This window comes from Ambystoma mexicanum, chromosome 5p (genome assembly GCF_040938575.1).
Source record: "Ambystoma mexicanum isolate Mex_15411 chromosome 5p, UKY_AmexF1_1, whole genome shotgun sequence".
NCBI lineage: Eukaryota > Metazoa > Chordata > Amphibia > Caudata > Ambystomatidae > Ambystoma > Ambystoma mexicanum.
In genome coordinates this window covers 292223734-292251479 of record NC_090930.1, presented here as the reverse complement: position 1 = coordinate 292251479, position 27746 = coordinate 292223734, and the positions used below count along the sequence as shown (strand labels likewise).

The following is a 27746-nucleotide window of genomic DNA, read 5'->3' as shown; positions in this document are numbered from 1 at the left end:
TCATTTAATCTGCTGCTTGCATTTTATATTCTCATTATATTTCCTCTCAACCCGTTAATTTGCGTTAATTTCATCTTGTGCATGCTTTTTCTTTCATTTTGCAACTATTTTCCATTCCCCACAACCCCAGAAGCACCCTGGTTTGAGTGATCTTCCCTTCTCACTCACTGGCCCCCATGGTCTCTTCTGGGCAGCTGTGATTTTGGGTTCTCTTCTGCCGACATGCTTTACTTCAACTGGAAGCCCTGCTCCCGCATCATCTTCTCTTCATATCTCGTCAGAAGCTCTGCTTTCTCCCTGTGGATGCTGTTGGTAACTCTGCTCTTTTCTTCTATTTCCGCAGTTTCTGCTGCAGCCTTCTGACCAGTGAAGCTCCCACACTTGTAGCCTTCTTGTGGCCTGCCTAGAACTGGGCTCCACAGCTTCTTGGAATCATTTGCAGGAGTCCTTGCCCTCCTGAGGACCCACCAATGCTGCCTCCTGGATTCTCCCGCCAGGTAAGTAGCAATCAGTCTTGGCTTTCTCCCACTGCTCCTCATTCTGCTGGACTCTCTCCCTTTTGTGTGAATCCATAATTGTAAGTGCCTGGTCACAATTAGTGAAGCACTTTGGACATGCCTGATATCTACAACACTCTATAGGCTTCTTCCTCGTCTCAGTACAAGAGTGGTGAAATTACAAGTGTTCACTACTCCTAGTTGCCTCTTCCTCATCAGAGTACTATAGTGGTTGGAATGGGGAGAAATAAGGGGAGATGATTTGCAATGTCACACAAAGGTTGGGGTAGGGGGAGGTTGGTTCTCACAAGGAAAAGACAGATGCTATGTCTCGCCTGTGGATATCCTGTCCCCAATCCCCCTCCATCCAGGTGATCCTCCCTTGCTTCTCCACCACCAGGATCAGGATCCAAAAGTGATGGCCTTTCCCTGGCCACCTGAGAAGAGGATCCAACGGGAGTAGGTGTGGGGATACCCTCTTGTGTCTCACAAAAGTCACAATGCTGAAGAACAAACACTAACATGAAGTAAAAGAAGAGTGGACTGGTGGGATGGGTGCTGCTACTGCCAGAACCAGCATTTACAGATAAAGGCCTCATTACAAGTTGGCCAGTACATGTTAAAAGTGCTGGTAATAATGTTTACCAGCACTTTTACCGGACCGGCCAGCTACAACTTTGCCGGTAGGGGTGAAGGATTTACCGTCAGGTAAGGGCTGGAGGTAAATCTGACCCCTACCAGCAAAAAACGGCCTGTATTACCGGCCGACTAATACCGTTACCAGTGATAGTGGCTACATCCCCTCAACAGGTCTTATGGGACTCCATGGAATGGGGATTTACCACCCTAACCAGCACTTGTAATCTGCTTGTAATTCCGGCAAACCAAGTGCCAGTAACATCAATTGCGTTTGCTGGTAATACCGCCAGGATACTGGCAAATTAGTATTGAGGGCCAATGTTCTCAGGCCTGATTCAAAACATACCGTAGCAATGTATATAAGAGTGGGGACAGGAAAGAAGAGGTAAATAAAAAACTTCACCATTAAGAGAGAGAGAGCAGCAAGGTCATTAAATGGAGTTATAACAGACCTAGGCAACACAACTGAAGAAACAGAGAGATCTACCCAAAACCAAGTAGTGAAGGGATCACACATTGAGAAACCACTGGATCCAAGGACATTTAGCTAAGATCCCACAGTGAACTGAAAAAGACCAATGAGTAAAGCAGCAGACTGGTAGAGAGAGACCAGAAGCACCTATGAGTGAAGATGCACAGAGAAGGAACCAAAGGATAAGAACCTGCTTCTTATTAGGCCACATGTCATACTTAAACAGGGAGTCTATGATTCAAGAGCTTCCCGAAGAAATGCTATGCTAAGAAAAAATTGCATTCTGTGATAGTGGAGAAAAGATTGCTTACTTGGTCACTAAGGGGGTCATTACGAATTTGGAGGTAGCCATGGTGATATTAGCCCCATGGCTGCCTCCAAACCCGTGTCCAGGTCCGGGTTCCTTGAATGGGAACTTACCGGGTCATTCCAACCTTGGAGGACCCGGTAAGTCCCCATTCAAAAAACCCATCCCCATTCCCATTTGAGCCCCCATACGGCTCAATGGGAATGGGGAGGGAGCTAATAACGGGCCTGTTAATAATGGGCCCGTTGTTAGCTATCTGGTCCCCTTGCAGGACCTGCAATGGACGTCTGGTCTGACCAGACGTTCTGAGCGGGCCCTGCAAGGGAACCTCGTAACAGGGCGGTAAGGGGTTAATGGCACCGACACCCTTACTGGCACCATTAACCCCATACCGCCCACCTCGTAATGAGGCCCTAAATCTGAGTTCCGTGCATTGTAGGAATCACCAGTTGAGAGTACACTACATACTGGGACACCGATTCCAGGCTCAAGAGTCAACTGGAAGAATGCTTGCAGAGAACACCCTGCACATCCAGAGTGTACCGCAAGCCAGAGTGTACCGCAAGAACCAATGGTTCACAGATTATGAACTGGTGCCATATTGCATCCAAATGCCCAGCACGAACTGAGGTAGACCATAGGTCAACCAGTGTTGCAAGTTGGGATATTGACCCCAAATGCCCAACATGAACTGAGAAAAAACAACATTGAATATCTGTTTCAGTTCCCTGAGACACGATGACCAACTTCCCGGCATTACATTATGAGTAGGAACACTGAATATCTGCTGTCTGTTGGGCAGTGTGACTGATTATTATTATTATTATTATTATTATTATTATTATTATTATTATTATTATTATTATTATTATCATTATTATTACATTTCATTACAATGCGTCAAGAACACCTACATGAACCGAAAAAGATGAACACTTAGGGCCTGATTCATGGAACGTTTTCAATACCATAGGAAAACGTTCCATGAATCAGGCCCTAAATTCCTGCTGCATGTTAGGAGAGCAAGCCTAGATCATTAGTACACGCTGTGAAATGCAATTATTGGACAAACCACTACTGGCTGAGATAATGGCCCTCATTATGAGTGTGGCGGAAAGGCAACAACGGCACCTTTCCACCACACTACGAGTTCTGCTCGCGGGTGCCGGACTGCACGCCTGGTCTGACCAGGCGTGCATACCGGCACCCGTGAGCAGAACTCATGATTGCACCAGCACCGTTATTAACGGTGCCGGTGTAACCATGCTCCCGATCCCCATTCTGCCGTACGGGGCAGAATGGGGATCGGGAGGCAGGTCATTACGGCACCCGCGAATGGGCAATTACCGGGTCCGCCAAACTCGGCATGACCCGGTTATTGCCCATTCGCGGGTGCCGGAAAAAAAAAAACAACTCCGACGGCAGACGTTCCCTTAATAAGGCCACGGCTACCGCCAGAGTTGTAGTGAAGGCCAATGAGTCAAATATCCCAGAACACACACAGAAAGCCAAACTTGACCATACACAAAATCAAAATATGTAACATGTTCCATACACTTCAAAATTATGGAATAAAGCACATCCATGCATAATTAGTAAAAAAGTTTTTAAAAAAAGAAAGCGATAGAAAAGTGCGTCTTTGCAATAAAATGTTTAATTACTGGTATTTCAGATACTACCATTTAAATGGCTAATAAGGCAGGCATAGCTGGGGTTTATTGTGGTCTCATGTAGACGAGATGTCTAATGACCGACACGTTTGGGTTTGTCCTCTTTAGGGTCGATCTAACCTGATTTGCATAGGGCTATCTCCTCTGTAACAATACAAAGGGCTGAGCAATGAAAGGCTGCCCAGAGCATTTTCCAGGTTTTAGAATTCATTAAAACATTCCAATCACTCACTTACCAGTGTTCCAATGTCAGCCTCAGTGCTTCAGGTCTGCTGAGGCATGGGTCCAGATCTCACTGATGGTGGCCAGGGTGGGGCTGTTTATGGACGCATTCAGACGGGATGCGACCTGTCAGTGTCACCTGGCTTGGGGAGGGATAACGCATGCATTCTATATGGCGTTTCCCCCTCTGTAATCGAGGCAGGCTGGAGTGTGATGGAATGGATGGTTTCCCAGAGCAATTTCTAGCATGTATGATTAAATCAAAGCTTTCCCGTCAATCACTCTTTAGTGTAGGAGCAAGGTCATTGCATTTTACTGAAGCTACATCAAAGAAATAGAGTACATCTACACAGTGCATTATTTGGACAAATTGTAAGAAAACTCTGAGTAGCAGATAATTTTATATTATTTAACAATGGTTGTGCACTTAGTAATGTACAAACACCTACCAATGTACTGTACATCCCATGGAAGCGCATCTAAAGGAAGCTGCCCAAGATCACGCAGATTGGCAATTTGTGGAAATGTGAAGCAGTCAGGAAAGCTCCAAATTATGAAAGTACTCAGAAAAGAACCAGAAGTCATGCAAGAAAAGGTACTTCCAAATGAAATATACCCATAAAGCTAGCACACGTGAGCACCTTGCCGTACCGTGATGTATGCATATTTTAAAAGATATTACATTGTATAGATTTAAAGTGACCTAAAAGGTGTATACATCTTCTGTGCTGGGCCCAGCAAAACTCTTCTCATGGTTATCGAATCGTATCTATCCTCAAAGCAGGTATTGCAAACATTAGTCACTCAAAATAGTATGAGTCATGAATGAACACTTCCAGCTGGCGCTCTCACAATGGCATCAATCATCCATGTACCATTGCCAATCACATTATCTCAATGTGCATTGCATTGTGCAGCACAGCAATCACAGTTACCTGACGGCAATTGCATCACACCCACCAGTTCCTAAATATGCAGGCTTTTTTGTATTATCCATGTACATTGTCAAACCACACATATAAACTGGACTTGTAAAATATAGCACACAAAATGTGGCGAGATATGCATGACCATTCCTCTTTTTCTGCTTTGATGGTTATCAAAGAGCAACCACCTAGTCTAACCCAGGGTCCAACAAAGGGATTTGCAAAGATACTCCCCATAGATACTAAAATAAATCATATTCCATGCACAAAACAAGAAAAACCACTTAATCTCTTACATTCCCATAAGTACCCCAAGAAACATGCAGTGGTCAGAAGCACCGCCTTATAAGTGCAGCCTCATGCATTACGTTTAAGCTAGGCAGAGGCCATCATCATCCTCATAAAGCCAGCCGGGTGTTTGTAGTAGTTGCCCCAAGGTGAAGTAGGGTTGCCCTGAAATTATATACAGCTCCTCTTCAAAGTACATCCTTTGATCTTTGCTAATGCATCACAGATAAAACCACTTGGATTTCTACATGTTTTCCCTTTACATATACAATTTACTAAGTGTGATATATATTAATTACAATCTATGAGGCATACCTGACGCTTTGCAGGATAATTCCCTCTGCATTGGATCCTGTGTACATTGGGGAACCCCAGCTGTGGATAACTGATGCCAACCGTAGGTTACTTCACTCGTATTGGCTAACAGCTCTATGGGGCAGGGCTCCGAAACATTCATATAACATGTGTATATTATTTTCAGGATACAAAACAGCAGGATTCCGTTCAGTAATAGCAGCAGTTTTGAATCTCTGTAGGGTACACCCTACATTTTTAGAGAATGGAGGTAGAAAAATAAGATTATGATTTCATATGAAGACTTTGAGGGGGTCCCCATGAAATGTAACCTCAACCCCCCCTAAACACGGGACGTTGCCTCCTCCTTGGACTCATTCATCCCTTTTCCCATTGCAAGGCTGTCTCTGCCATGCTTCCTGACTTTACTACAGAGAATAGATGTTGAATATCTACTGTTCTGTTGCAAATTCGGGCCCTTCTTGCCTTCATCCCTTTCTAAGGACCAGGAAGATGGATGTTCACCCAAGCCCGCTCATGTGAAATTAACTGAACACACTGGTAACACAAGGAATGAGTGTGGAGTCTCAGTCCTCCCACCTAGAGGTGCTGATGATGGTTCCTCTTTCTTAAATAGATCCTGCCCCTTCTTTAACATCTGGCCATGCGGAGAAGAAGTGCTGTCCCAGAGCGCACAGATAATCTCAGCTCTAATAACTTTGGCAATGAAGCCTGGTGAGGGCACATTGCCTATATACCATGATGTCATTGAGGACATATTAGGAAATACATTCAGTTCCTATTGCACACCTATTTTAGATTTCTTCACTTAAAAAACTGTTGATATTATTTAAATATTATTTTTAAGAGTGCAGGAGGTGGAAACTACCACAGATGTTAGATAAAAAATAATACTAACAAGCGAAATGCCAGCCGGGATTCTCGACCGTGCATGCTATTATACACAGAAGATGCTCCAATTGATCAATCTTCCAAAGGAAAACTCCCAGTTACTTCATTATATATATAAATATATACACCACCCAGAACCTTAGTTTTTTTAATGTTTACAAATGTTGTACATCAATATACAAGAAAAACGGGCAGCAACATACACACAGACAGAGCAGGATGCCGTGGTGCACGACCTACAGACACAACGCTGAACGCTTGATCATGTGAAGGGAGAGAGGGTAAGATGGTATTTGTGTCACACAGAAAACATGGCAGTCCTACAACTCTGTCTATCAAATCTGAGAATATCAGGGAAATTAATAAAATATCTTCTTCTTACTAGTGTTTGTTTCAAAAATACAATGTTCTTGTCCTTCATTAGCCATCAAATGGTACGATATCCAAATGACAATTTTGCTCTCTACATTTACGGTAAACAAACCATTCTTCAGGGGTTAAGTCACATCAAAAATATTAAAAATGCACTTGAACTTTTACTGATTTTCACTTTTGCCTATTTTGCTATTACACAAGAGATTAAGAGCGATATCACATGTTCTCTTTCTTGGCTCAGATTTCTTAGGCAATCTCTTTCTAGTCATAATAAAGGGCAGCGGTCATCATCTAGTATAAAGAAATAATGGCAGTGAATCATTTTTTGGTATATAGACACATCAACTTTGAGACTACAACTTTCCTTGAGGACAATGTCTTCCCTGGTGAATGGTTGGTCCATCGGGACCTTAAAGCTGCCTTATGTCCTAGTGCCCATATTTCCTCCACATAGGTGATTCCTTAAATCCTGCTGGAGCAAGACCCTTTCCTGGCTCTCTGGTACTTCACAACACTTGTACCTTAACACTGTACACGTGTTAAGGTTTGAGTTCACAGGCATTTTCCAAGGGACCTGGGTCCCTTTTGGCCATCTGCAGTAGAAGTGGTCAATTTCTTTGGGTTTTCTGCCATAATCCCACTCCTATAGATCTGAGAATGTTTATAGGTCGGCAGGGATGTCATTTCATCAAAATGTCAGGGGTAGCGGAAGTGACATCACATGACCCTTGAGCTCTGATGACATCACAGGAAGTGATGTCATTTGACCAAGACCCGAAGTGACATCAAGGGAAGAAATGGCCCATGACCTTCAGATGTGTCTAACACCTGTGTTTCCACCCAGAACCTTCAAACACACACTATCACATTCCTACTCATTCACCCACTAGTCCATCACCCATACACCTTCTCTTACATTCACTCCTACTGCAGTCGCCACACAGGCACTCATACGCCCGAATCATTGAAAGACACACACTAGCACATTTCTTCTCATTCACCCACCACTCACTTCATATTGTATAGAGAATAACCTGCGAACCAGCTGATGTCATTTCAGGCTTTTTCCGAGCAACTGGAGACGTTACGATTTTCAGATCTCATTTTTAATGTGTGTACATAGTGTACTGGAGTTGCGTGCTGGATTGATATATACTTGAAGGAATAGGTCAAATTGAAGGAATCTACAGTGTGCAACATTTCTGCAATGTCCTGAGCAATGAGTGATACCATTTCTTAAGTCATGAAAGGATCACACTAGAGACATGAGCTTCTTTCTTACACCTAGTAATTTCCTACAAGAATCCCTATGGATGAGTTTCTTCTCTAAAGTTAGCTTTTTGGGTGTGTTGGGCAATGTCCCAGGAGGGGGTTGACACCTCAGTATGTGATACCCATTCTGCCAGAGGTGCTATGCTTTCTAATGCTTTCAGGCTAGGGGCAGTTTTGTAAGATATTCTCTGGAGCATGTTCCAAAGATATGATTGTGTCTGTTTTTTATTGTTAAACCATTAACTCATCCATAGTTTTGGTTTCCACCCTGCTTTAATTATGAATGATAAGACACGTCCATATCACAGAGTAAAACTGCAACTTTGCTAGTAAGACATAAGAATGTGATTTTATAAAGGGCAAGCCTACTAGCCCGTCACTTAGCGAACTGGCATTCCAAAACTAAATCTGTAACATGGTATGTTTTGTTTGCTGTTTCTCTTTTATGTGTGGCATTTTTAAGGATTCCAGGTGAGCATCGACCACGACAGGATGGTTCAAAGGATGGAACAAAGGTGCGTGCATGAAAACAGGATGTAACATGAGGACACATGTACAAACCTGGAAGTGAACAGATTTACATCACAATCGATGGATTTAGCAGAATGGAATTATGGGAATTGTAGTGTATGTTCAAAATAAACAGTCAATTTGTTTTCTTGCTGCTGATAAAATGAAAGAAGCACCACTTACATAGTACTTGCCACACTCCTTGTGAATAAAATCTACCCTTTTCATTGTAAAATTAGCAAACATGCAGTTGAAATCCCACATTCTGCCTTTTCATTCTAGCATCTGGGTAGTTACACTAAGTATGTTAGAAAAGAAGTCAGTAATTCGTATACACACTTCTATCTTCTTGAAGGCATAGTGCACACACCCACATCACCCCATCACACATGACAACATTGCCCATTCTAATTAGGAGGTGCACGTTCAGTCACAGAATGCAACGTTAAAACCAGGAGTGGACTAGAGTCTCCCCTATGGAATGGATAATATTGCCATGTTTCCCCCGCCTCCTGTAAACCTCTTGTTAACTACCCATTTGGGCCAGTAACACTTTAAAAAAGGCTGAATTACATATACAACAGTTACATAAAAGTCCCCATTCTTACCCTTTCTCTCAGAAAGGACCAAACTGAAAATGGCTGTCTTCTGGTTATCACTTTTTGCCAATAGTGTATCAAGTCCGGCTGTTCCCTGCCTGCTAGTTCTATCTATACCTCCTAGATCTTCACCAATATTTAATTAACCATGGAAATTGCCCCACTGCTCTCACATATAATTGGAGACCCACTTCTATGCAAGAAGGCCACCATATCATCCTAACTGTATCCCTCACATTCCCGTTGCCTAACATTTGCAGTCCCCATACAGCACTCTGTTGCTGTCTAGCTTGCTTCACACTCAAGACAAAACAAAATACAAAAATAATTATGGAGTAAGAGTCAAAATAATATTCATAGAATCTGGCTCTTCACCTCAAAACTTCTAGCAAAGACATTCTAAATGACCAGATCCATTTACAATTGCAATAATGTAACCAGGATTTACCCGAATACAATGGAGAATGGCAGAAGATAATGTACCCGAACAAAGCAGTGTGTGATAAAGGACCAAACACAAACATGAGGTGCTTGTGGGTAACTTATTTCCTTGCAATATAATGTACTGTTCTCTCCCACAGACAATGAGAAAGGGATCTACTGTATCATCTTCAAAAAATCAATAAAGCGAGATGTTCGAATTTGTTAAGTTATTTGCCGTGGCTACAATAGCTTCCTGCTCTTCTGATTTTCTAAAAATCTCATCTCAATTTGAACATGCAAATTAAAAATCTCTTACAGAATTAGTTCCATTTTGACTAACCGAAGAAACTTTAAAAGTCAACCCACTGTGACTTGAACAAGAACCAGCCTCCCTGTAGATTTGTCTAGCAGGAATATTTACCCAACCAAGCAATGAGTTCAAATGAACTATTGGCGTCATTCTGCAACAAAAGCACAAGGCAAGACATTTTGTAGAGGAGCAGGTATATATGTCCTCTTTAGTGCCCGCACCCTCACCTGCGTCATACAGGAACAGCATTAAGAGAGCACTATGCATGACACTAGGTATCGTCCCAATACCGCATCGAAGATACGAGAGATGTTATGCACTCAGAAAACCTTTTCGAATGTACCCTCACACTGATGTGGTGGAAGGATGTCTGCCTGCATCATTTGATATCGAAGAGATGTAATTGAAAACAGGCAAGGGGTGAGTGGCATCATGAAGAGAAAACACAAAGACACACTGAAATGAAATGTGAATATTTAAAGAATAACAATATAAGTGAAGTAATGAGAGGAACATGTGATCAAATCGGAAGAAATCATGTGCACCAAAAAGCCAAAGTGAATGTACATACGCAGAAACTCAAAATAGGTGAGACATATAGAAGATTGCTGCAGAAGAAAATATAACACAATTAAAGCGCCCATGATGAAACCAATCAAGCTACCTCAGAAACAGACTACAGGCTGCAGAGCTAAGAGGCACTGGAAACAAGCTTTGTGTGCGGAACACAGAACATCTTTTGGCCTAGGATCAGAGATGCCACATCAAGAAATAATTGCTAGGCACAAAGGGAGTCAAAAAGATAAGTCCCATATGCATGACATATTTCTCTTGGATTAACCAAAGAAGAAAACATCTGCAAGTGCCATGTGTTGGACAATCAAGGATGCAGAAAGCATGTGTCAGGTAGAGCACCCAAGTCTCCAGAGGACAAGAGGAGTTATGGCACGCAGTATTATTGAACTAAATAGCACTAAATAAAAGGTCAAAATGGACAAAATTGATTCAGACTTGAAAGAAGGCCTATTCAGTAAGCCCAGACGAATATAGTGGAGACGGGAACAGTCCTTAAGTTCAACTACTAAGAAGAAGCTTTGGTTTAAGGCCTAACCAATGAGAAATGAAGGACTAATTGGGCGAGTGGCTAGTAGTCTGACATTGTTCTCTCTAACTGGGTTTTATTTTGCTTACATGCTGCTAATGACCCGAAAGTCCAAGGTTGGGAGAGTAATCCAACCAATCACAAGGGTCTATGCAGCAGTTATTATACAATGTTACAGAAGCCAATCCGCAGCTGTAATTTTGCTATTAATCTGTATTATACATATTTAGAGGTAGTTCAAGGCATGCCTATGATATAAGGGGCATCCGATAATGACACTAACACTTATACAAACTATAGGCACATGTGCTCCCTTGACCAATCCCCCATCAATAGGTTTTAGAAGTTGCCACATAGAATGTCATCATATCTGACATATATTGAGGTATAAAGCCTTTGTACAATCAAATTATTATCGTGAGTGTGCGGACTGCATTTGTTGTTCGCCAGGTTTCCCTACTTTATTAAGCTGATAATAAAGCTGTATTTTGCCATATTCTTTGTGTCTGTCTGGTTATTTGGGTCTGAGATCATTATTGGTCATTCCTTCTGGCACTTGGAACGCTCCAGGTGCTACCGCTCAATTTTGAATTTCTAGTATTACAGAGTTTTCAAGATGGGCATTAAAGAAATAGATTCTGCATCAAAATAGTGTGCAATTATGATTTATGTTAGTTCCAAACAGGTAACAAAGCATACCAGCAAGCCCAGCTGCCTATTAGCCTATTGTCAGATCCTACAAAGAGACAAGAGAGGAGGTTTTCTCCCAGAATAACCAGGGATTCGAAAAAATATACCAGCTGCAAACCCAGAAGGGCTCATAGTACACACTAGAACTGAACGCTCTAAAAGCCTAAAAGCAGAAATACAGACAGATGGGAGCCAAATGGATCAATAATACTAAGAGATTGCCAGCCATTTAGCATGCACACCAGAAAAGGCATCAAAACGCTTTAAAGAAAACCATGCAGTGGTACTGACATCACAGGATCAGTGCTCCTCATAACTCTGGCGAACTGTACAACTCAGTTCAGCAGCACCTCAGTCTGCAGGCCCCAATTTCTACTCTACGAAAGTCCCAGCATTCTGCAATAAGGACCGCTGGTTTAAAAACCAGTGACAATATTACACTCCACTGATGTACATTGTCACCTAAACAGCACCTATATCATTTTAATATTCCCGACTCAAATAAATCGAAACTCCGATCACAGCAGGTGATGGAGACCACACTGGGAATTGTGCTTAAATGCCTGTATGTGAATGAAGATCAGCCAGCCACGCTGCCCCCTTTGGACCTCGTCACACCTTTCAATTCTGTGCACCACTCAAAAGTGGTTCACAGCATAACAGCTACGATTGTGGCAAGGCGATCCCCTGTGGAGTGATTGGCATCTTTTTTTCTCTGCTCAGAGTCAAGTGGGTAAATTAGAAACGTCGCTCTCTTCCACACGTCCCAGGGTTGCAGTGTATTGCAAGGCTACTCAAACTTCCCATGCCTGGATCAGACCTTCATTACATCTCATCAAGAACCAGAATCTCTTTAATCAAAGCTTCCTGGGTGATGCACAAGGGTACAGTACCAAAACAAGCAAGCGTGTTTTCAGAGTAAGGGCACTAAAACCTGGGTCATCATTCATAGACCAGTCTCTAGTCTGAATAAAGGGCCCCATATGGCCACCTAAGATGTGGCAGTGGCCCCTAGGTTTGTGAGCCATACTTCAATCATTAACAGAAACCTGGTTGATTATGTGTGTGGTTTGGAATATCATGTTACAGCTTTCCCAACTGGAATAAGTAATCAATATGATATGGGCACTCTAATCAGGTCCAGCATCAAGTCAAGATTACATTATTCCAAAGGTCTGGGGCTGTGTTTGGCAATGGCGCAGTGGAGGACATAGGCTAACAAAATGGTTGTGTGAAAGGTTGCCCAGAACAATGCCAGTGGTTAAGATTCATTCAAAACCTTCCACCCATCACTTTTGCGGTTATAGTTTGCCTCACTAGTGAGAGAGAGAGTATGCCCAGACGTGGATCCCTTGTTCACTGCGCCATAGGGAACCAAGCTGCACCTCATTGAGGAGGTTCAACAAGGCTGGAACATGTCTGGGGTTGCTTGTGTTTCCGTGCAAAGGGGACCTGGCCTAGAAGTTTGAGCAAGACTGCTATTATTGGTTTCAGTATCTGACTGATTTGCATATGGCTGGACCCCTTTTTCAATGGCATAGACAGGCTTAAAAACAGAGGTATGGAAGGCTGCCAAAAGCAGTGCCTGTGGGTCAGATTCATTAAAACCTTCCACCCATCACTTTTGTGGTTATAGTTGTTTTCACTATGTGAGAGAGGGTATGTCCAGCCATGGGTCCCTTGCTCAGTGCTGCATAGGGAACCAAGCTGCACCTCACCGAGGAGGTCCAATAAGACTGAAACATGTCTGGGGTTGCTTGTGTTTCTGTGCAGATGGTTCCTAGGCTAGCAGTTTGGGCTGGGCTTCTACCATTGGTGGCAGCACCTGACTGATCTGCATATGGCTGGACCCCTTTTGCAATGGCGGAGATGGGCTTAAAAACAGTGGTGTGGCAGGTTGCACAGAGCAGTTCTTCAGATTCATTAAAACCTTCCACCCATCACTTTTGTTGTTATATGTGTTTGTCAAAGAACCATCCTGCAAATCCGATGATCCAAAATGGAGGCTAGGATCCAAATTAAAATGCCTTTTTTATTGAAAATGAAATGACCTAAACGTATTACACCTATCTACTTTCAGGAGAAAACATATGCATACTTATAGCAGGTCCTCAAAGATAGACCAATGTTAAATAACCCCTATGTCACACCTGAATGGAGCACAGTCAATTACAAACTAGTCTTTTCATCAGGGAATTGCTTACTGATGAGTATATCTACAACCTGCTGCCAGCAAGTTTGGCTCAGAATGTCATACTTTTTATGGCAATACATCCACTGCCACCTCATTGTGTAAAGATAATGCCTGTTACTCACAGTGCTATGATACGATATGTTATGATATGGTATTTGTAACACGTCTATACACAAGTGTTTCAAGGCCCGACGTGGCAAGGGAGGGGGAACAGAGGGAAGGACAGACAAAGATCCTACTAGGCCAGGTGTCAATCAGATCGCGCAAGTGCACGGGAAGGGGGGAAAGGACACTGCAGTATGTGGGAATAGATAATAACACTAGGCACTTGCCAGCAAGTGGCAAGTGCCAGGAAGTCCGGACAGCAGGTGTCAAGTGCTGGAAGGGGGACTGTAGGGATACAGAAACCATCCCCAAGTGCGGGGGTTTCCGGCAAGCAGTGCAGGTGTGAGAGACTGGCGGGGGAAGGACCTGGGCCCGAGATTGGAGGGCGTCAAAGTAATCCAGTGCAGATCCGGTTACAGACAGGAGGTCAGCAGTAGAGAGGAGGAGATAAAGCAGAAGCAAAGAGAAAGGTTTTGAGGTGTATTTGTGGCTTGAAGTGCCATACATGCAGCACCACGAACTATATCAAAGATGAGTTGTTATAAAGTTAGACGTCAGTGATGAGTTTCACACATATAGTTAGGAGATTGGGCAGCAACTATTTACGTTTCTGACAGCTGTATCATTTTACTTTGACATTGTAGCAGATAATTGTTTCCGGACATAAGCCATGAGATCACAGAAAAAGAATATGGCATTTTCCAAGCCAGCAATGCCTTCATATTGTGTATAATTCCCTTGCGACTCCCTTCTTTAACCCCTGCAGTGGGGGTCCGTGGCATAGCACAGGAGGTGAACAAAGGATTGAGTGGTTCACAATTTACAAAAGTAAATGAGAGATGGGTAGCTTTCAGCTACCAGTTACATGACTTCATGAAGTTCTGCGTGCCATCAAAGCAAACTTGATCTTTACTGTCCTTGTCTAGGACACTGACATGAGATGGCACTCAGTATCCCTCGGTGGAATATATCCCACGATTTGGTAAAACAGCTGCCCATCTCGAATTATCACCATGTTTTGCTTTTTCAAAGTGTGTGATGTATTGGACTGTCAGGAATTATTAATGAGATTGAAATGGTGACTCTGGATAGGCGACTTCTGAACACACGCGTGTAAAGCAATCAGTCGATCTACTGTTAGAGTAAGCTGCCGGTATGCAAGGATTGTCTCTGTAATGCAAAAGGAGACAGTGCGCGCCTGCAACCTCAGCTTGCAAAATGTAATCACAGGCCCATATGTTTTATGCTGATGAGCCGGATATTGTTTATCACAGCGCTCGCCAGTCAAAGGCCCACCCCAGACTTTCCATTTCGAGCGCTGCATGAATTACAGAAAAATTGCAGCCGCATTAGAAACAAATGTAATTTGCGAGACACAGTGAATTTGCTAAACCTTCACATTAATGCCAACAGCTTTATTAGCCCAGCAAGATGCGCCTCCGCGGGCTGCCTGGTGTCATCGCTTTATCATGCTGCCTTTTTTTCCATTGTTGATACAGTGAGTGTTACACAATTCTGTTCCTTCGAGCAAAACCGAAACAATTGATGGATGTGTTACTGCGTGGACTTCATTCATAATGCCTTCGACATGAGTATTTTCGGATGGTTTACTTGGTGCAACCCTTCCGAGTGGTTCAAACGGAAGGGTTAGAAGAACTATTGTGATCTGCAGTCACAAGTGAAGATAGCAACCTCCCTGGTGGCAACAGACTGCATTAAACACAACAATAAATAAATAAATAAATAAATAAATAAAGAAATACATAAATAAATAAATAAATAAAATGCAGAACAGAATTCAACCTCCTACAGTGCAGGTGATAGGCCAGTACAAACGGATACATCTCATAGTCTTGTGGAACCATGCTGTGCTTATTGCAAGGGAAACACGTGTGCTATCAATAGCTTGCATGAAACGGAAACAGACATGAATGGAACATCTGTAGCTACATGGTCTAAACCAATGCAAACAGAAGTGGCACTCGACCAGGTCGTGTCATAATAAAGAGATCCACTTGAACACATCTCAAAGCAGGGCAACATGAACGCAAAAGGACAAATGTAACTACAACAATGAAAGGGTCACGTGATATAAGTGCAGTGCTGAACAGAAAGCATTGCGTGTCTCAAAAACACACACACACGCACGACCATCAAATCTCGAACCAATAAACAGATACTTATTTGACTTATCCAATACTGTTAGCAATAGAAATTCACCTTAAGTACTCCATCTGATTATAAAAGGAGGTTTTAAACTAATTTAATTTCTTGATTGTTAGTTAATGCTATGTTAACTTGCAACTAACATTTTGTCATCATTTATCAGCACTGACTCTGTAAATTGTTTTTTCGCAAAATTCAATGTGATTGCATTAGAACAGATCTCTCTTAATGAAATATAATGTTTTACTGATGTGAAAGGTTTGAAATAAACCATATACACTTAAAATAAAAAAAAATAAAACAAATTTGACTTTAAGGGCGTGATTAATGGAACTATTGGCCCGGTGCAAAGTGACCTTGCACTGCCAACAAACACTCTGATTCACTGAGCGAAGCCAAATGTATTTGTACAGAAACATTCTGATTCACAGAGCAGTGCAAAGTGTCTTTGCACTGAAAAAATACACTTTGCACTACTCTGTGAATCAGGGTGCTTGTTGGCAGTGTGAAGTGACTTTGCACTGTGCTAAATGTTCCATGAATCGGGCCTTAAGACTGAAAATGCAACAATTACAATACAGCAAAACACTGCATAATTGACAACTACCAAAGTACAGAGTTATATAGAAAACCTCGAACACCACAAGCATTAGCAACACCAGCAGTTTGGGCTATTTTAGAGTTACATTGTTTTTTTCAGTCATGCCATGTACTGCAGTACAGGGTTTGCGTGCAGCATGAGGTGCTTGGGCAGTGGCAGGACGAGGCACTCACAACTCTCCCCCGTCAACATTCTAATGAGAATTATTGTATTGATCAAATGATGGTCTGGTGTAATGTGAACTAGGGACTAGTTTTGTGGAATTTGTATTTTTTGCCCACAATAAATTGAGAATCATTATAGAATCATCAGTCTGTGGCGTATGAGGGGCAGGTGCAGAAAATGGGGCACTGGGACACTTGGACAGGGTCGGACTGGCCCATGAAATTGTCTCGGGCACCAATGAAAAAGTGGCCCAAAGTTGCAAATGGAAATTCATTCCTTTTGTGACACTGAATAGTACACAAAGGGGATTCAGCAACATTGGTCACACTATTGATTGCAACTTTCTCACATCCCCTCTGATAGTCTCATCTTTAACTGGTTTGAAGTGGGCCATGAAGGGTTCATTACTTGTCAGCGGCAACACAGAAAGCTTTCTCTCTAAACATCCTACACCACTGCTAGATATGGCGTGCCGAAGCTTGCACATTTTCTCTTTGAATGAAGAGCTAACAGAGTCACATTGTGCTTGAGATGTCATTGGATCAATTACCGGATGCACATTTGCGACTTGCTTGGCTACTTTAAATAGCTTGCATAAAATTGAGATTTGGACAACTTAATTGCTTCCTGGTAGTGAGTGACTGACTACATGTCAGTCAGTCTGGAGTTCCTGTCATAGTCGAGATGCTCTTTCCTCCCACATCGCTGACTGACTTGCTTGATGGCTCGTAGCTCAGAGTTAAACTAGAGCACTGAGGCACAAAGATTACTGACCTTAGCATGTGCAAAGGTATTTTTTGCATCTGCTGTGGCCTTCAGAAGAGCATTACACGGATCTTGTTTATCCTGGGAGATGAAATAACTCCAGATAACTTGCTACAGAGTCAGGGGAAGCCCTGCCTAATGCCTCTCAGCAGCTGAGATAGCAATACTGAAAGGAAGAATTAAATGGTCAGACAAAAGGACAGGAATGGGAATGAAAATATCCACATAATTTCTTCCAGAGAAAGTTAGGTCCAGCATATTTCCCCCCTTATGTATGGGGAGATGGTTGCATAACTCAAGATCCATATTGGCCAAAGCACTGATCACATTCTTTGCGTGAAATTCAGTGGAGCTGTTGGGATTAACATTAAAATCACCCATAGGAATCAAATTGGGGTAGGCAAGTCAGCAACAGGTTGTGCAAAATTGGAAGCAAAATTAACCGATAACGAGGCTGGAGGTAGACCAACAGAATGTAAGTTTAAATATTAGGAGGACTTTGAAGCCTAACTAAGAATGGTTTGCAGCGCAGACTGTGTCTGAGAGCAACTGAAGAGCAGTTTAAAGATGCTACATAAATCAGCGCCACTCCTCCTACCACAGATGGACGTGTTACGTCTACACACATCTGTACAATATCAGGATCTGACGCATGCATGAACCGAGTCTCTGTCAGGAAATCTATGTCAGAAAAAAAAATCCTCTAACAGAGTAAGTATCTCCTGGAGATGAGCTCCTGCAGTTCTGTCATTAATTAACAAGCCCATGAGGGAGAAAGATGAACTTTTCCCCTGTAGCTCCTACAGAGTAATCTTAGACATATAGGCCTGGCCAGCAGCAGCATGACTCTCAGTCAGGCCAGCTTCATAAACCTGGGCTCTCACGAAGCCTTCAGGAAGATTTACCTCTAGCTTTAAAGTACTAATGCCTGCCAGAGGCCATTGTGTTGTAATTTGGCTTAGGTCCTGATGGGCCATTGGGGCTCACAGCACACCCAGGGCAATGATGGGCACAGACAGGCTTGCTTTTAGTGGGCCTTTGGCATGCTGCAGGGGTGCCCCCTGTTCCCGTCCATTGCGCGGGCGATCCCTCCGGCACATAAATGCTGTGAAGGGGATGACACAACCGCTGCACCATGGGGCAAATTCCAGGGGAATTTGCATATGGTGATTTGTCATATATTCTTATGCCTCTATTTGGTTAATTTTGGATCCAGATGGGAAGGAGATGTAATAAAGCAAATCTACTCTTGAAGAATATCCTGCATAGATAGCCTGAGGGACAGAAACATGTTGGGTTCAAACATAGTATTTACATTGTGTATATAGGAAATATTGGTGTTCTTTTCTATATTCTGTACTGGTCAATTGAGATAAATGAATGCACATACATGTATTGCATGTAGTCTATGTTTTGGGCCTCATCACGAGTTGGGCAGTATCCCGGTGGTAATACCGTTGGGATACCGCTGGGGCTATTAATGACCGCCAAAACCCCAGTGCTATTAGAGTCGGATTATGGGTTTGGCGGAACAGTAATTCCCCATTCCCCATTGGGCCCATTCAGGAATTCCCCATTCCCCATTGAGCCCAATGGGGAATTTTCGGCGCTACTACCGTCGGCGGTATTAGCGCGTGGTAGTAGTGCCGATTATCAGCAAATGTGCGGCAGATTTACCCCCAGATCTGAGTTGGGGGTAAATCCTGCCAAACCTGTGATTTGGTGGACTCTTAAATGCAGCAGGAATCGCGTGACTGCAGTATTTAAGGGTTACCGCCAAACTCGTGATGAGGCAGTGTGTCTTATTAATGGATGTTTGGACACTTCCACTCTATTTTGGTGTATTCACAAGAATGTTGATTTGAGCATGTTTATATTATTTAAAATAATTATAATAAAATTATATTTTTTATGACTTAAATGAGGGTTCACTTTTTGAACTCTCCTTTGATATAATTGCCATTTCTGATAAAGATGACCATGTTACCCACATAGCAGGCATTGTCCAAGCCCCTCTCAAAACCGGGGGTGTATTCTCTTTTTGTAATTTCCTTAAGCTTAGAACATGCCACAATTGCCAGAAATAGTATGTGGCCATCTCCTTTTCTTGTTCATCACTGGTAATGGGTAACATGCACCTCCAAATATGAATTCCTTGTGTTACCCTTCAATCAGATCCCTTAGTTGCATGGCCCAGCGGTGAGAACCAGTAGAGGTGCTTTTAATAGTGGGAGCAGGTCACGGGAGCCCTTGTTCACAGCTCCATCACCCCACGGCACAACCCATCCAACGGAGTTCAACCTAAAAGCAATGTCTAGAGTTGGCTTCAAGTCCTAGCGTGGGGATCAACAAACATAGAAGAGGAGGGACACTGCTCAGTTCTCAATGCAATGTGCAGGCGAAGGTCTCTTTTCAAAGTGGGGAAAAGAGCTGTTTAGTGTGATCCAGTCCTCTATCTCAAGGGCAAATGTCAGGCTGTTCAGGGAAGGCTACTAGGCATCCCAGAACCCTCCTACCCACAAAGCCCACTACGTAACATAGAGACAACACAGGCACACCTCGGAATAGAGTCAGAACTCCCTCCTTCCAAATAACAGTGATTCAGTTTCCCATCAGAGGGAGCATAAGCACTCTCAAACCAGGGCCCTCACATGCCAACCCTTTGCGCAGGCAGTTGCTGCGGTCCTTCTTGATGAGGTTTCATGGTAAACAACAACCACTGCCCAGCAGCCCTTGACTATATTAGGAAACCTGGAGGAACACACTTTGGATCAACATCTAGGCATGGGGCATTCCTTGGGGGACGATGATGATTTGGTATCACATTGCAGACACTATGAATATACAAGCACAACATCTACGTAGTCACCTCTCGGCGCTCCCTTAATGCCAAACGTGAAATGGTCAGTCCTCAGGGCCACCTTCAGCGCTGGGTCTATTCCAAAAGATATGATTGGGGCACATGAGCAGCTGAGTCCTAGAATGTATGTAATGAATGAGAACATGTCGGATCTTCCTGTGACATGGCCAAATGACTACCCAAAAACATCTGTTTTATACCTAGCTCCTTCCAATTACTAATGTGGTTTATATAGGCCGTGGTTCCCATTTCATCCATTGATGGGCCTGGGAGTTCACTGAATCTATTGCACACTATCCTAAGTGTTGTGCATCCCTTTTAGGACACAAGGTTAATATACTGTTTCACTCTTGGATTGGTTTGAAAAATAAAGCAGGTATTCCAGTAATGCCGTTCTACCCAAATAATTGACCGCAGGATGATACTGAAACAATATGTACCAACATCAGCCATTGTCAAGTAAAAGGCATTTATTAAATAATGTAATGCCTCAGACAAGTGAAATACTACAAAATCGCAGAGTTTAGAACAAAGTTTTCAAAATGATGCACTTTTTCTCTATCAAGAAGCAGCAGATTGGCACTGGGATGCTTGTTGCTCACCCCTGCAAGACCTCTGACATAGAGCAACATTCTCTTCAGCCAGATCTCCAAACAAGACTCTCAGGGCAGGAAGTGAGACAGCTCTGAAAGGAATTGTATTTGCCCAGCATAACTTGCGCTTAGGATCATTAAAGACACTTGATATTTAGTGTTTATAATATTAGGTTTAATCTTTGATTTCACTATTTTTGTTATAATGACATTAAATATTAAAACCTAATACCTAAATATCAAGTGTCTTTAATGATCCTAAGCGCAAGGTAAACCAAACAAATACAATAAGACACAAGGCGTGGGCAACACCTCAACCATCGGCAACCTCGCTGCTCAAGCTAAAACTTAAAGAAACCAAGAAACACCCTGAGTGAAGCATACGTTGAGTCTAAGCCTAGTGCCCAAACTATACTACTCGTCTGAAAGGAATACCTGTGATGGGCCCAAAGAGTGGGAAACAAGTCTGAATTTTAGGTACCAGACATAAAATAATAGATTTGTGAAGGACCAGGCCAGCAGTCTCAGCAGCAGTGGGCTGATTAGCAGGGATGGGAAAGAGGTGGAGAAAAGCAGAGTTTTGAGAAGTTTCCAGAACTTGAGAAGGTCTGGCTCAAGTCTGAAAGGGGCAGGGAGTCTGTTCCAAAGAGAGGCACCAGCCGAGGAGAGAGGCCTGTCTCCCGCTCTCTGCTTAGAGAAGCATTTGAGAAGCAAGGATTTGGAGCGGAGGGCACGAGCAAGGAGGTATTTAGGGAGGGATAGTAGTAGATAGTGTGGTCCCAGGCCCCAGAAAGTCTTGTGAATGAGGCAGAGGATTTTGAATTTTTTCATGGCAGCCACCGGCATCCAGCGGAGAGATTTTAGGGCAGGAGAGATACAGTCCCTGGGCTTGAGGTCAAGGACAAGTATTGCAGCACTATTCTGTATTAGCTGAAGTGGACATGGAGAAGAAAGGGGGAGATTGAGGTAGAGGCTGTTGCAGAGGTCCAACCTGGAGAGGATCAGAGCTCTGGAGACATTGAGCTTCTGGGGAAAGGTGAGGAAGTGGAGAATGCCTCTAAGGAGGCAAAGCTGGAAGTGGGCCTTCTTGGCAATGGCCAAGACATGAGGGGTGAAGGAGAGAGCAGAGTCAAAGAAGACTCTAAGGTTTTTGACCTTGAAGTATGGGGCGGGTAGAGGGCTCAAGGAGGGTGGTCAGGGGGTAGGAGGGAAAAAAGGTGCAGGTGTCCTAATCAAAAGGATCTCCATCTTACTCCATCTTATTAAGACAGAGATCATTAGCCACACACCAAGTATGGGTGGCGGCCAGACAATCAGGGATGGGAGTGGAGGAGGAGGTGGTGGAGGGTAGTTTGAAGGAGAGCTGTGGTCATCGTCATAACTACTTGAAATGTGGAGAGAAGGAGGAGACCAGGTCAGCAAGTGGGGTGAGATAGATGTTGAAGAGCCCAGGCGAAAAGATAGAGCCCTGGGGGACAATGCAGGGGTGAGTGAGATTGTGTGGAAGAAAGGGCCTGGGTGCAGCTTTGAAGGGCAATTTGTGAGGAAAGAGGTCAGCCAATGCAGTGCATGATCCTTGATGCTGAGGGTGTCACAGAGTTGCGTTATGAGGATGGAGTGGTTGACTGTGTCAAAGACACAGGAGAGATTGAGGAGAATGAGAACAGAGGGTGAGTTGGAGTCAAGATTTGCAAGCATGTCTTCATTGGTGTTCAGGAGTGCAGTTTCCCTTCTTCTGGATGCTCAGAAATCCCGATTGGTAGTTATGGCGACAACCAACAAGTTCAGTGTGAAGGTTCAGTGGGAGAGGACCAACCTCTCCAAGAGTTTACCCAGGAAGGGGATAGTTAGCCTGGCAGGTGAGGTCAGCAGAAAGCTTTAGAGGGTAGGAGGGAGGAAAGTGCAGGGGCAGAGGGGAGAGGCACCAAGGGAGGCTGGCAAGTTGGAGTGGGATTGAAGGTGGGGTTAGAGGAGAGTGAGGACAGGATGTCCAGTGATTTAGATGCAAATTGGGAGGCCAAATGGTGAGAGCGCCTGAGAAGGAAGGAAAGAGGTGAAGACTTCAGATTGATTGTTGAGTTCCTTACAGATTTTGAAAAGTTCTGCCATGTTGTTTGTGGCTCCAGAGATGCGGGCTTGGATATGGGTTCACTTCTTGGAGGGGACATAGAACCGATATTGACTTTGGAGCAGGCAAAAGGCCAGTTTGTCAAAGGGTGAACCTGAGGTCTCCCACTTCTGTTCAGAAACTCTGCAATTGCATTTCATGGTTTCTAGTTCAGAGTCAAAGCAGCTGTTGCACTTGGAGGCAGGTTTCAGGTGGATCCAGATGACAGGGGCAAGGATGTCAAGGGTGTTGGAGATGGAGAGGTGAAGGTTAACAAGGATCGACTCAGAAGGGGAGTCAGAGGCAGGGAAAGGAAGGGGGATGAAGGTGAAAGCAAATGCAGTGGCTGACACTCACTTCATTGTTCGAATGATGGTGAAGGAGGCTGGCAGTGCAGGTGGATGCTCAGTAAGAGGGCCAAGGGGCTCCAAGTGGGAGGAGAGAGTGGCCGTACTAGGAGATGGGATGGTGAGATGAAGGCCTCCATAGTATGTCCGGCTGAGTGGGGTCAGACCGGAAAGAAGAATAGTGAGAGAGAGGGAGTCACAGAGGTCACACAACTGTGAGGTGGCTGATTAGGGGAAGTTGAGGTGGGTATTTAAGTTCCCTGCGGGGAGGAGTTTGGAAGAAGGGGTCAGGAGGGAGGAGTTGACGTCAGCCCATTCAGATATGAAGGCAGAGATAAAGCCAGGGGGCCTATAGATGGTAGCAAAGATGAGCGAGAGAGTAGGAGAGACCCCAAGCCTGCCGACGAGGCATTCAAAGGAGAAGTAAAGTTGAGTGGGTATGATAGAGGCACAGACTCACTCAGGGAAGATCAGCGCCACTCCACCTCTGGGCCGGTTATCCCTGGGTTTGGAGAGGATCTTGTAGCCCACAGGGAGGAGAGTGTCAAGAGCAGTGACAGAGCTGGCATTGAACTACATCTGAGTAATGGTAAGGACGTCAATGTCAAAGTCTTTAAGAAGGAGAAAGAAGTCAGAGGAGTGTTTTACAGCAGAACACGCATTCAGAGTAGCTAAATGAAGCTGATTGCCACCTTTGAACATTTTCTACGGGGGTAAAGGGGCATGGTGCTCCCTTCACTGGTGGTGGAATGGTGAGAGGAGAGGAGAAAGGAGGAATGGCAGGAGAGGTGAGGAAGTTTATGAGAGAGAACATATGTTGATCGAGAATGAGAAGAGTAGGTTGAGAACCTTAGGCCATGATAGTGTCAGTGTGATAGGTATTAATAATACACCTAGACGATGAGAAGTATGCCAAGAGTACTTCCCACCTAGTGACACCATTAATGGGTAAAGATAAGAAAGGGGAGAGAGTGGACAACAGATGGGCAGTCAAAAGGTCAGGAGAGGATGTCAGTAATTGTCTGCCTGAAAGAAGCATTGACCTAGGTGTCAGCAATAGGAAGGCCTGGGTTAGAGTACAGAAGAGCTCTTTTAAGCTTTTTTCTTCCAGCCTTTGCAAGAGGGATGGGAGATAGAGTAGCAGTTGGAATAGATAGGGCAGATATAGAGTTTCATGGGAGGTCCGGAGGAGGGAGAGAGAGACAGACAGGGGAGCTGCACAATGAATAAATATGTCCCCATCTGGCCTAGCAGCCAGGCAGGCACAGATGAAGAAGGTGTGCAATGGAAGACCATCACTGCACAGATTTAAAAATACACCTACATGCAAATTTCAAGAAAGGCACTTAAATGCAGCACAATATGTTGAATGCACAGATTTAAAAGCACACCTAAAGGCGAATTTCAAAAAAGGCAGCGAGTATAAGGGATACATGGAAATGAAACAGGGAGTGCGTGCAGGATGCGTGCCCCGTTTATTCCTTGAATGCAGGAGTCAATCCTCCATCATCCACTGACATAGTAATGTTTTTAGCAGCAATGTAACGGTCCAGATCCAGCAGCGTGATATCTACTGTAGGAATCAATTACATGTTTTATCTCAGTAGAATCCTCGAACATGGAATCGCCCCATCCATTTCATCACATGTTTATACATCACAAACATCCAGGATGAGGGAGACATTAAACACAACTTAAAGATGGCCTGTGAAACTGATCATATAAATAAAATAAAATGTTCCCTGAAAAAAAAGAAATATGTGGACAATGTCATGGACACATGCTTTACCACACACATAGCACATGCACATGAGAAGGTGATTCCTATCTCAAAAGGCGCCCTTCTGTCCTTCCACGGGTGGATGCGTGAATGACGGAGCCCATCTTCCGAATGCTATCATTTGAAAACACTGCCTTTCAAGCAGATTACAAAGGCGTGCCCCCTGGCCATGGTCTAGCTTCACCCAGGCATCAGCCTGACTGCTGTCATTCGACATTGTTGTCAATTTTCTGGGATTCTGCTTGCATAACTATTTATAACTGGCTAGCTGAAATAACTAGCAATTAGAAGGCGTGCCATTTCATGAGTTCATTAACCCATCAATCATGCCTGTGTGTTTAATGCCCACTGCAACCAATGAGCATTGCCAGGATGCGCTAATGCACACAGTCATCTCCTTAAACTGCTGTTGCAGGAATCTCTAGCAGTGCAAATGAGAAGCAGCACAATGATTTGCATTGTAATAACAGTGGCAATAAACCTTTCTTGCTAGGTGCAGTTTCTTTCCATCTGTTCCCAAAGTGGGAGTTTTAGATCTACGGTTCCCAAAGGGGGGCTTACCCAGCTGGACTTCTATCACACTTGGCTGGTTCTCCGCAGGGAACAGTGGCTTCGGAGGCTTGTCTGTGAGTAAGGCTGAAAGGGAAAAGCAGAAAATGTAACGGAAACACGTCTCAAAACGTTAATAAAGATAATCAGACCACATGCTCTGGATCATAGCTCAGGGGCAACATGCTTGCCTTGTAAAGCAGGACGACACGGAGCAACACAGGTTTGATCCCCGAGTGCGCGCTTGGAAACCTCTGAGTATTAAGCACGTTATACATAACCAATCACATCAGCAGCGTCTACCCAAACGAATTTGTGCAACAGACAACCAATAAGTCCTCTAGAAAAGAGTAAAGTATCAGGATTGGGTTGTTCTCTATTTTACATACACTTGAAATGTCATTACTCTTTCATCATGAAGGCTCTGTTTCTTTTTCTCTCATTTTTGAAGCTGGTACATTTAGGTGTTTCTGGTTTTAGATTATTAATTGAGGCAACTACAAAAGCATGATATCGTCTATGGTCGTGGTTGAGTTCACTACATGTCACAACAAATCCTTATTGAGTGTTACATGGTAATTTAAAGGGAATATAATCACATTGGCCTCACTGCTTATGCTTGAGCCTATTTGGCTGGGTGCGGATACCATCCAGTATAACCCAAGAGCTGGTGATTAATGATAAATTAAAACTGAGGTCTTCTCCTAAGAGGGGCATCATAGCATGGGCTTACATCATGTGAGAGTCTCCTGCCAAAGAGCTTGTGTGCAGTGTTGTGGCCCCGAGTATCCATCATGTACCAACTCAGGACCCAGCAACAGGGCCAGGGTAGTGGCATCTGAACCCCGTGACCATCCCACCAAACAACCCCAGGGAAGGCCACCAGACTTTGTCACAAAGTCCTCGGATACAGTTCTGGAGGGAAAGCAAGTCAATAACCTTAGGTGTGGAGGGAAGAAGAGAGAGGAACAGGGAGGGAAAGGTCCGGAAATCCAACAAGGTGGCAACGCTACAGAGTGGAAAGGAAGGGACAGAGAAACGCGAGGGAGTGCGAGCCAACAAACTAGAGAAGAGAAAGTAGCACCCATCAGAGAGCAAGAGAACAGAACATAAAGTTATATCCACAACAGGTATCAGGAAGACCATGCGAAAAACTTGAACGCATACTTGGAAATAAGCAAGGAAGTGAAAGAGAGAACACAGAAAGATGTAAAGTCAAAATCAGCAAAGGGAAGGAAGGCAGGAGAGGCCAGTAGGAGAGTGAAAGTGGTAGTGGTTTCTGCAGCGCATTTAGAAGGACATGTAATTTCAGGAAGTTGTTAGTGGGAATAGAAAAGTCTTAATAAGGGAGCACTTGCACACCTACCACTGGCAACGACCGTGGCATGTCCCTGGACCCAGACCCCACGTGTAGAGAAGGTGCAGAGAACCACCTAGTCATCAAGAGCTCTCACCATCATGACTACAGCAATCAAATGATGGGCTTCGTTCCTCAAGCTCATCCGCCCCAAACAGCTGGGTTCATTGAACATCACTTGAATCTCCAACTCTCTGCTGATTCCTCAGCTGTGACAACGCACCACACAGTCAGACTCCCATTCCCCTGCAGGCGGTGTGCCACAGTGAAGCATGGCACCTAGTGCACCATAGCATGGTGGGCCAGCTTATGAGTATTCATAGTTAGGAATGGATGGAATGGCCTACTGTCCTGCTGCGATTCCTTCTGCAAGTGTGCCCCTCTTACTATTCAATGCAAACGATTCATTCATTCTGTGAAGTATTCCCGTAGCCATCCCTTACTCTGTCTTAATTAGGGGGGTCTCTAACGTTATCTCCTTGTTATTGTTTTGAGGGTCAGATTCTACCTTATTCATTATTTTTCTTCCTTTTCTTCTCTCTCTCTCTCTCTCTCTCTTTCTCTCTCTCTCTCTCTCTTCATTTCTGTCACACAATATTTATTATAGACAAACAAGGCATTTTGAACATGGGGCCCAGTACATAGAAGA

At 43.9% G+C, this 27746-nt stretch overlaps 1 protein-coding gene across 1 annotated transcript in view; it reads right to left on the bottom strand.

The window, feature by feature from the left end:
• IL1RAPL2 (interleukin 1 receptor accessory protein like 2) overlaps window positions 1-27746 on the bottom strand; it is a 2001777-nt gene that overhangs the window by 1124366 nt on the left and 849665 nt on the right. The window contains exon 4 of the mRNA XM_069612724.1: window positions 25753-25827. Coding sequence (XP_069468825.1) covers window positions 25753-25827 — 75 coding nt within the window. The remainder of the gene's footprint in view (window positions 1-25752; window positions 25828-27746) is intronic.